Consider the following 11,529-nt stretch of genomic DNA (forward strand, 5'->3'; position numbering starts at 1 on the left):
AGGAAGGTTGCTTAAGTGGTTAAGGAATCAGACTAGAAACTGGGAGATCATGAGTTCTATTCCTGCCTTAAGCCAGGTCAGTCAGTCACTCTCAGCTCGAGGAAGGAAGCAATGACAAACCCCTTCAGAAAAATCTTGCCAAGAAAATTTCAGGGACTTTATCCAGGCAGTTGCCAGGAGTCAAAGTCTGACTCAATGGCATGCACACAGACACACTGACACACAGATACAGGAAAGGTGATTACTGAGAATCAATTATATTTTTAAGTGTCTAGTAGGTATTTAACTTAAAGCAAAAATGGAAAATAATTAGCTAATTCAGATAAGCAAATTGGAAGAGACTAGCTTATCCAGGCAAGTCTTTGGGTGCTAATTAAAAATATAGAGCCCATACAACTGCTAACAGATAAGCATAATGAAGTACATTGAAACTATAGATATTTTATGTTTTGCAAAAATGGAAATACATACACACACGCACACACACACACACAGAGAGAGAGAGACAGAGAGAGAGACAGAGAGAGACAGAGAGAGAAAGAGAGGTCTGCTACACAGGCCTATAAATAAATTTAGAAGAATCTGAAAAAAAGCAAACAGCTTATAAAAGCTGCATTACAACTACCTGATCTGTTTATGTCTGTCCATGCAAAATTCAGTCTGTGTAACAAATACAGTGTTCCTTCACAAAACAGATTTTTGCTATTATCACAATATAGCATTAACATGTAATTAATTGTACTACATTTCCATAAACCTGTATCATACAATTAGAATTGGGGACTGAATATCATTTTTCTGGAGTAAGTTCAAAGGAAACAAATTCCAAAGCAAAGCAATTTTTATTATTAAAAATGAATGCTGTGGATGATTTTCAAAGAAAACAGTTTGAATCCTTTGAAAATTAATTAGGTTAACATTGCTATAAATTATGTGTTGGTATCCAGACACATGTTTCCAATATACAAATTAATTAAATCCTAATGATTTGTAATTTTTTATTGAAATGACTGTGATGACAGAGGAAATAGCATCAACCCTTTTCTTTTTTTAAAAGTTTCCTGATTAAAATATCTAATAAAATTATAGAAGCTATGGTTTTAATTTGTACTAGTTAAAAGTCAATAATTTCCAAATAAATATCTATCATGTGATAATCTAAAGACTGGGGTGGGGACACAAGCACAATCCAATTAAAATGCAGAGCAGAGGAAACGGTAGGTGGCTGAGGTCCTGAAAACACAAGAAGAGAGGAAGCTTATTTATTATTCACAGAAAGCCAGCAGGATTATAAAGACTTTTAAAGCATGAAGTAAGGACTGCTGGCAGTAGGTCTCAATTCTCCTCTTAGTGAGCCAAGAAGGAAAAAGCAATATTTGCAATACTAATATAAAAACCAAATGAATTCCAGTTGTAGCTCTGTGTAGTAGGAAAGCCAAGAATCGTATTAAGAAGGAACCGGCAATCTGTTCAGCTGGTACTTTTCAAGTGAAGCCCTTTGGAACATCAAGTTTCCCAAAAATGAGAAATAGAACCTTTTGCATTTGCATTTTTAGCTAAAGAGTCCAGATTATCTATACTAGCCACATTCTGATAGGAATTTCATTTATAATATTGCTGTCCTGAGAAACCAAATTACTGGTTTTCTATCCATGTGTAGCCAGGGATTTTATCTTAGTTTATCCCTAAAAAAGAATTATTCTCCTCTCAGTTTTACATTAACTCTTGCCAGCTCCAAATAGTCTTGGAGAACAACTGATTATTTGCAGTTGTGGAAAGAATGAAATCCACACAGATTGACAGTACAATCGACACAGATTATTCAGTGGTTTTGATAGTATTGAACATGGGAGCCGTGACTAAATTGGTCTGTTTTCTCCCTCCCTCTTGTCATACTATTTCTCTCATGAAGGATTTTCTCAAATATACAAATTATTAGAGACATATTCCAGCTTTGCCTCAGCTTTGAACAAAGTCAGTACTCTACTGAACAAATCTGGGGGGGAAATGGATCCTTCAAGTTACTGATTATTCAGTTCATCTTCTTCTTGTCCACTTTCCTAAAAATCTACCAGTTAATGAAATGTACTTTTGCTTTCAAGCATCAGGTCAAAAATGAAGACCTGATCATGCTATGATATCCTGGGATGGTCAAGTGTCCTCAGAGATACTTAGCAATTACATCTATTAGATTTTATTCTCTTGATTCTTTAATAAATGTATCTAACTGGAGGCTGGATTTAGTCTTGTACATAGCCTGGAGAGTGATCTTAGCCACATGCTAGACTGCTGGATGTATGTGTTTACCTGAAAATTAGATGAAAGCTCTAAATAGAGGTCCATCTATAAGTGGAACCTGGATTCTTGAATGTCCGGGCTGTAGTTTACAAATTAAAATGCAACTGGTTTTGCAGCAACTCATCCAAAGGTTCAAAACCAAAAAATTAATCTACACTTTCTACTTTACTTTTATTATACTTATAGTATCCTCAGTGTGATTGGTTGTCAAAATTATCATTCAAAAGGCGTAGAAACGAAACCATATGAGGAATAATAAAAAATCTGGCTATGTTTAGAGTAAAAAAGAGACAGTTGAAGGGAGATAATAATAATAATAATAATAATAATAATAATAATAATAATAATAATAATAATAATAACAACTACTACTATTACTACTACTACTACTACTACTACTACTACAACAACCCGTGGCTGGGCCTGGACAGCTATCGGGTGTAGTCCCTATGGTTATGGGATTACCGGTCTTCTGATTGGTAGTGGCTTAGCAACCATGAAACAACCCAGGCACCTCCCATCACCAATGATGAGAAGAAATTTAAAAAATCCATACCGGATCGGTGGTGGAACATAATAAAACTGCCTCCTGGATCAAAGATATCCAAAAACAAGCAACACAAAACAAAATGGAGAATATTGTAATAACCACTGATATGGTTGCAAAACAAGTCAAGAAGGTCAAGAACTGGAGTGCACCTGGCCTTGACGAGCTGCATGGATACTGGTTGAAACACCTCACCAGCCTCCATCACCACATGGCCACTCAGTTTGATGAAATGCTTCAAAATGCCACAAGTGAAAAACAAATTTAAATATGGCGTGGATTGATTACAAAAAAGCATTTGACTCATTACCTCACAGTTGGATTAATGCATGTCTGGAAAACTTTGGAATCAGCAAAAACATCTGTACATTTTTTAAAGCAAATATGCAAAAATGGAAAACAGTTCTAACAGCAAATGGGGAGAACACTGGTGAAATCAACATCAGACGAGGAATCTTCCAAGGGGACTCACTTTCACCACTACTGTTCAACATTGCATTAATTCCATTGACAATAATATTACAAAACAAAAAACTGGGATACCACATCTCAAGCCAGCATGGCAAGATAAACCATCTACTATACAGATGACTTAAAACTATATGCAAAAAGCCACACTGAACTTGAATCAATATTCAACGCAGTTCAACTGTTTAGCAGCAACATCAGAATGGACTTTGGACTTGGAAAATGTGCTATATTATCCATGCAATGAGGAAAAGTGGGAAAAATAGAAGGAATAGAACTGGGAAACGGAAGTATTATGAAAGCACTAGCAAAGGATGATAGTTACAAATACCTAGGCATATTGGAAGCAGATAACATCTTGAATGGAAAAGTCAAAGAGTCAACACAAAAGGAATACATCAGAAGAGTCTGCAAAATGCTAAAATCAAAGCTGATTGGTGGAAATATAATTAAAGCCACTAATACATGGGCAGTCCCAGTGATACGCTACCCAGCTGGAATTATCAACTGGACATTGGCCGAATTGGAACACCTAGACTGGAAAACACGTAAACTTTTGAACATGCACCATGTTCTACATCCACGAAGTGACATCGACAGATTGTACCTGCCAAGAAGAATAGGGGGCAGAGGGCTACTGCAAATCCACCAAACTGTAGAAGAAGAAAAACGAAGATTGAATGACTATGTGAATCAAAGTACAGAAAAATTGCTGCAGGCTGTGAAAACAGAGAGCATTATCAAAATAACAGAAACAAAGGCAGAATATAAGGAAAAACGGCTGGATGACAAATTAAATAGATGGAAAACCAAAGCTTTGCATGGACAACATTTGAAAAACATTGAAGGAAAATGGGATAACAACTTGACATGGGCATGGCTTAAGATGGGAACCATCAAGAAAGAAACAGAAGGCTTAATACTGGCTGCTCAAAAACAAGCACTACAAACTAATGCCATGAAAGCGAACATACAAAAATCTACAAATTGCTGACTTTGCAACAACAAAGCTGAAACTGTTTCACATTTAATATGTGAGTGCAACAAAATTGCGCAAACTGATTACAAAGCTAGACATGACCGAGTTGCTAAACTAATCCACTGGGCATTGTGTAAAAAATACGACTTGCCTGTGTCCGAAAAGCCGTGGGAACATAGGGTAGAAAAAGCTGTCGAGGGTGAAGACCTTGTGGAACTTCCGAATACAGACAGATCGCCATTTGGAACACAACACGCCAGATATCACAGTTGTAGAGAACCGAAGCGTACAGCTGATTGATATCGCTGTACCAGGAGATGCCAGAGTCGAAGAAAAAGAACTGGGAAAAAATTACAAAATACCGCGACCTGGCCATCAAAACTGCGTGATTATGGATGAAACGTGTAACAGTGATACCCATTGTCATGGGGCACTGGGAACTATGTCCAAAAACTTTACAAAACACATCAAGAAATTGCAACTTCCTGCAATAACTCCAGCAATACTACAAAAAACTGTGCTACTCGGAACATCTTACATTTTAAGGAGATACCTGGTTGATACCTAGGATGCTGGCAGCAGCCCATGTCAACCATTAGTGCCAGTCAATTTGAGTGTTCAGTTGACTGAGTTTCATGTTTAATAATAATAATAATAATAATAATAATAATAATAATAATGATGATGATGATGATGATGATGATGTTAGAAGGGACCTTGGAGGTCATCTAGTCCAACCCCCTGCTCAGGCAGGAACCCCTATACCATTTCAGACAAATGGCTGTCCAGTCTCTTCTTAAAAACTTCCAGTGTTGGAGCATTCACAGCTTCTGGAAGCAGGTTGTTCCGCTGATTAATTGTTCTGTCAGAAAATGTAGAACCTTACTTTTTTCACCACTGAATTTCATTTTGTTAGATAGCACCCAATGTTCACGTCTGTCAAGATCCTTCTGTATCTTAAGCCTATCTTCTGGAGTGTTGGCTATTCCTGCCAGCTTGGTGTCGTCTGCAAATTTGATGAGTTTCCCATTTATCCCCTCATCCAAATCATTGATGAAGATGTTGAAGAGCACTGGGCTCAGAACAAAGCCCTGTGGTACCCCACTACCCACTTCCTTCCATGTAGATGCAGTTCCATTGAGGATCACATGCTGAGTACGGCCTGTCAGCCAGCTACGAATCCATCTGGTGGTGATGCTGTTTAATCCACATTTTTCTATCTTATCAAGTAGTAGGTTGTGGTCTACTTTATCAAATGCCTTACTGAAGTCCAAGTAAATTATATCCACAGCATTCCTCTGGTGCACTAATTTTGTCACTTGGCTTTCAAATTCAAATGCATGATTCAACAATCTGAAGGACTGTCATAGAAGAGACTGTAAACTTTTGTTTCTTGTGTGCCTCGCAGGGTAGGAGCAGAAACATTGGACTAAAACTACAAGGAAGGACATCTAGGCTAGACATCAGGTGGAACTTCCTGACTCTATGAACTGATAAGTAATAGAATAGGCTATCTCAGTGTTAATATTCCATATGTTGCAGGAATATCGGAAAAGCTCAGGAGGATCTTCAGCTAACACAACATATGTGCATACTTCAAACCCAAGAATACACTAAGGTAGAAGTTTATCCACCCCAAAGATAAAACACCCAGACGCAAACTGAGCAACATGGTATATGCAGTACAATGCAGTGAGCCATGTGCAGATCTGTACAGTGGGGAAACAAAACCACCACTTCATAAATGCATGGCACAACATAGGAGAACAAACTCATCAGGACAAGATTCAGCAGTCCATCTGCATTTCAAAGACAAAGGCCATTCTTTCGAAGACAGCAAAGTCCACATTCTGGACAGAGAGGACCACTAGTTTGAGAGAGGTCAAAGAGAGATCTATGTCAAAATTGAACAGCTCTCTCTCAACAGAGGGGAAGAGATACGACATCATCTATCTCCAGTCTACAACACAATCCTTTCAACAGTTCCAAGAAGGCTCCACACCCATTTGTACTACTCAGCTGATCCTGATGACACAGATAAGCCTGCAGCTTCAACAACTGACTAAAAGAATGCAAATGACCAGCTGTCTGCAAGGAGTATAAATCCTGCCATTCCCCATCATCCAGTCAGAGCTGAAGAAACTCCTTGGACGAGAAGCCAAACATCTTCAAAAAAACCCAAGAAAGTCCAGTTGCCTCATGAGAAAAGCACCTTTGGGATAATCCTTCTACTGACACCAAAAACAAAATGGCAGACTACACAGCTTTTGAATGTCACTTAACACCTACTCCATTTAATAAGAATGTGTGTAAAAGAATGAAGTGTGGGACAGGACTCCTAGATTACACAGCAAAAAACCTTTTATTATGGGTATTCATTTCCCTTCCAAGTGATTACATGGTTTGTATCTTCTTACATACATACATTATATCTAATAAAGATTAATACTAATAATCCAGTAGCTGTTTCTTTGTTACTTAAACTACACTTTTGAAAGTTCTTGAAAAATTGTGAGATGAAAGTGTGTGTGTGTGTACACATTTATACACACACACACACACACACATTATATATATTGTAATATTCCATAAATATGTATGGAAAGTAAAACTTGGCTCTGGCAAGTTTTGAGGAAGCTGTCTGAATCACATTTCACAGATTTAACTTAGTGCTTTTACATATCTTCAGAGATATGTGATGTTTGAGCACATTGCTGTGTCTTTTGACACTAATGTGAGAATTGCTTTAACATAAAAAATGTTTCCCATTTCCCAAACAGTTTTACATAATCATTAAAGTGGCACCGAGAAGATGCTGGAAAGGCAACACTGACTCCCACTCATTCATTTTTGTACCACAGAGCTTCCCTATACAAATCATAACAAATGCGAAAGGATCTAATCTTGCCACGCTGTCCTTTCAGTGGCCTTCATACTCTTGCTCCTATGAAGAGCTTTTCCCTTCTGCTGAATAACGGTATCATCAGAACTTCCCAGTCTCTGCTTGGGGAGCAGATTGGTAGGTTCTTTCTCTGCCACAGAAGCTTGTTTTAGCAAAGGGTCAAGTCTGGTGGGAGGAAAATTAGATGGGAAATTAGGTTCAGACTTTTGAGAAACTACATTCAAGCAACTTGTTGTTGAAATGTCTTCATGATTAGGGAAATGCTGAACGGTCCCTGGTTTTTTCATCTTTTGTTCCCTTAAATTCCGCAGTTTTTCTAAAGCCTGATCCAGTTCCATCTGTAAGATTCCCATTTCGCTGGCTGCTTTATCCCGTTGTTCTCCACAGGCTTTGAGTGACTGTTCTAAAGACAGAAAGAACTCTTTTCCAAATCTTGACAGGGCTTCATCACCTTTAAAAAGGCAGAGGGTTACATTGTAGAATCAGCAGTTTAAATCAGCAGTTGCTCTCAGGCTGTTTGAATACCTACATAGTTTTTAAATAGCTTTAGTAATAACTAGTTTTGTCCAGTTTATTGGTTTACACTCAATGTAGAAAAACCAGATATTACAATGCCACATAATTCTTTTATATTGTTAAAGCAAATAAATGTATCGTACTTATCCTTCACTGTCAAATAAAGCCAGAAACATATTCTGCAATTGCTTAGAGATTTATTAGAGCCATCAATGGGTTAATGTACTCAATATCCCTTATGCAGATACTCCTTGACTTATGATCACAATTGAGCCCAACATTTCTGTTGCTAAGCAAGACAGTTGTTAAGTAAATTTTGCCCCATTTTATGGCTTTTCTTGCCGCACTTGTTTAAGTGAAACACTGCAGTTGTTAAGTTAGTAACACGATTGCTTGTCAGATAGCCACAAAAGGTAATCACATGATCTCAGGACACTGCAACTGTCAGAAATACATGAGTTGCCATGAATTTTGATTGCATGATCATGGGAATGCACCAATGGTTGTATGTATGAAAAACGGTCATAAGTCACTTTTTTCAGTGCCATTGTAACTTCAAATGGTCACTAAATGAATAGCTGAAAGTTGAGAACTATTTGTAATAGATTTTACATACAATTTTTGGGAGTTTGCCATAGGCCCAATTTCTTGGCTTAATTCCTGCATGGTTACTAGGTTTATGTCTTTAAAAACTTATTTTACCTGGCAGAAGTTAAAAGTCCCAAACTTAAAGGACTTTTATATGACAGAGTTAACTATGTTAGTTCTTGGTTTCAACTTCTCTGCTGCATTATCTTGACTGTATCACCTCATGTCAGAAGGATATGTGGGCAAAACAGTACCATCCAGATTCATCCAAATATGGTTTAGAGTAGGGGTGTCAAACTCAATTTCATTGAGGGCTGCATCAGCATTGTGGTTGCCCTCAGGGGGCCGGGTAGGTATGGCCTGGGTGGGCGTGGCCTACTGGGTGGGCATGGCTAGAGTGTGTATGGCCTACTGGGTGGGCGTGGCCAGCTCTACATCGTTTGCATCAAGGGTGCCTATGGGAGCCTGGGCAGGAGTGGGACAGATCTGAGGGTCTCTGGCAGAAGGAGGGTCTCTGGGCCAGGGCCAAGGCAGTGGGGGCCGTTCCCTCACTGTTTCCAGGATGGCTTCGCGGGCCGCATGAAGTCACTTCGCGGGCCGGATTTGGCCCCCGGGCCTTGTGTTTGACATGTCTGGTTTAGACAATGCTTAGTGTTACACATGTCTAATTCTCAGACTGAACTACTCTTTCACTTGGGCAGTTGTGACTAATTCCTTTCCTAAATAAGAGGATATGGTCAAATGTTATTTGTCCAGAGGCAACTATTTTACTGATATAAATATCATAGACTTCATCTTTAATCATAGACATGCTTTCTACTTCCGTTATACTATTTACACGGGGAAATAAATTCCACTTAAACACATGCATACGATTCATTCTCCAAAATGAAAGCAAGCTTATGAACCACATATTAGAATATGTTGGCCATGTTTCCATCTATCAAGTGAATATCAGGTTGGGGTCAAATTTACATTCAGGCATATAGTGTCAGCCTTACTAAAGACATGCTAATGTTAAATATTATATTGCATCTCTTGATTATCCTCGCAATTAATTCTAACATTACGTCTGATGCAAGGGTCTTGGATGAGTTTTGTTTCCATCAGGCTTTTCCCCCCCATTCATAAAGTACTGAGTACTTGAGAAAATGGATATTTTCTAGTCCATTGTGGAGAAACGGCCTTTTCCCTTTATTTCCTTATGAAGGGATGAGGTTTTCTCTCCTTCTGTGAAATCCATTCAAGTCAACCCCAGGTGGAAAATCTTGCCATGAACATAAGTGTAAATCAGTGAAACAATTTGATATTTGATCAAGAACACTGATAAAGGATGTTTTTAGATTGCTTTCTTACTAATCATTTTTCAGTAGAAGAACCCAAGACAAAGTGCTATCATACATTTACAAGTTCTCACCTTCTCGCTGCTGACTTGCTGATGGAGTCAAAGTTTCAATAGCATATTGGATTTGTTCAGCATTGTTTTTAAAAGCAATGAGAAAGTCTCTCAAAGCATCTTCTGATGCTCCAGTTTTAAGTTTTGTGTAAGAAGAAAAAACATCTGCATGAAGAGATGGAAAGTGAAAATTTCCTAGAGATTTTTCTCAAAAATATCATATAGAATGGTCATATACGTTACTAAATTTGAATTGTTTTCAGGTGATTAATGTTTAAATGCATCCCTAGTAGACATTAGTGCTTAAAACCTGCATGTGATTGATACCCAGACATATATTCATTTACCTTGCAGTGGGGAACAAAGAACCATAGCAACATTATCTTGAAATGTGTGGTATGCTTGCTTTATCCCATCAAATACAGCTTCAATATATTTAACCTGAAGATTATACAATTTTCTGTGGAAATTTAGTTCTGCTTGCAAAGCAAGTATCTAAAAGAGAAAAAAGAGTAACAAATATGATTAGAATTAGAAATCATTCAGAAAAAAGGGCAAAAAGAATATATATAATTGCATAAACTAATAGCTATATGCAGTGCTTTTTTTCTAAAAAAAAAAAAGGTGCCGGAACTCAGAGGTGCTGTCACTGGGAGCGATGCCTTGCTATGGTGTCGCCACCCGTCCTTTGCACCTCTGCCCCTGCGGCTCGGAGCCACATGCCGCAGGGATTCCCCTCACCACAGTGGCCACACCGCGGCCCTTGCTGAGCCCCCACCCGGAGCTGCTCCGAACCCCGACCCAGAGCTGTGTTCCCCATGGCAGTGGTCTCCGGCGCCAAAAGGCTAATGGCTTCCGGCACCAGCACTTGTTCACTTACTGCCCTGTCGCTTCCAAATGCACTGAGTGAGCGAGCGAGTGGCGTTTGGAAGAGTTTGGAACCGATGGGGCAGTGAGTGAGTAAATGGCAAATGGCGTTTGGAAGCGTTGGGAGAGTAAGTGAGTGTGTGAACGAGCAAATGGCATTTGGAAGCAACGGGGCAATAAGTGAGCCAGTGAGCAAGAGGCCTTTGAAAGAGACGGAGTGAGTGGGGGAGAGACTGAACGAGGTGCCTTTGAAAGAGACGGAGGAGTGAGTGAGAGTGACTGGAGACTTTTATGAGCAAAGTGTGAGGGGGGAGCTTTCACGAGCGAAGGGTGAGAAAAAAAAAGAAAAGTGAGGGGGAGAAGGGAAAAAGAAAAGGCACTGACTTTTGACTTCCTCTGTTACAGGAGTAGAAGGAAGCATTAACATTGAACCTCAACATTTTGCTTTTCTATAATATTATAAACTAGCCATTTCTATAACAATAAATGAATCTAACCAATGAAACCCAAAATACCGCCCCCTTTTTTTTAGTCATCAAGTTTTTGACACCTTGTTAAGCACTGGTGGTGCTTGAATATTGTCATGTCCTAAAAGTGGTACAATTTCTAAAAAGACTGAAAAGCCCTGATGTAAATGCAGCCTAAACTGTTTATTGTCATCCAATTTGCAAATAATATCGTACTTACCTAGTTGAGATGGTGTAGTTGGGCAGCAGGGAGGGGTGCAAAGTTCCTGCCTTCATTGCAGACAACTTGCCTGTGCAACGTTTGCCGGCTGGGTCTTTTGGCATGCTCAGCAGCAAGCCAATAGGCCAGGCATAGGCAACCTTGGCTCTTTTATGACTCGTGGACTTCAACTCCCAGAAGATGTTACATAACATAACATCAACTGGAAAATGTTAAACTGTCCTTCTGTTTCTTTCCTTCCCAAAAATTGTGTTAATGAGTCCTCTCTAAGCTCTACTGAT

At 38.9% G+C, this 11,529-nt stretch overlaps 1 protein-coding gene across 2 annotated transcripts; it reads right to left on the reverse strand.

Moving 5' to 3' along the window:
* Positions 1–6,641: 6,641 nt before the first annotated feature.
* LOC310636639 (uncharacterized protein) lies at positions 6,642–11,328 on the reverse strand. Of its 2 annotated transcripts, XM_083356616.1 has the most exons (4): positions 11,249–11,328; positions 10,042–10,189; positions 9,716–9,859; positions 6,642–7,645 (listed from the first exon to the last, which is right to left on the reverse strand). In XM_083356616.1, exons 2-4 carry the CDS (start codon positions 10,064–10,066, stop codon positions 7,191–7,193), a joined length of 624 nt encoding a protein of 207 aa, XP_083212742.1. In that variant the 5' UTR covers positions 10,067–10,189; positions 11,249–11,328; the 3' UTR covers positions 6,642–7,190. The 2 variants fall into 2 exon arrangements, with proteins under 2 accessions (XP_083212742.1, XP_083212741.1); XM_083356615.1 differs by lacking the exon at positions 11,249–11,328 and having other exon boundaries at positions 10,042–10,316.
* Between the last annotated feature and the right edge of the window lie 201 nt (positions 11,329–11,529).

The sequence above is a fragment of the Vipera ursinii genome (assembly GCF_947247035.1).
Source record: "Vipera ursinii genome assembly, chromosome: 2".
Lineage (NCBI taxonomy): Eukaryota > Metazoa > Chordata > Lepidosauria > Squamata > Viperidae > Vipera > Vipera ursinii.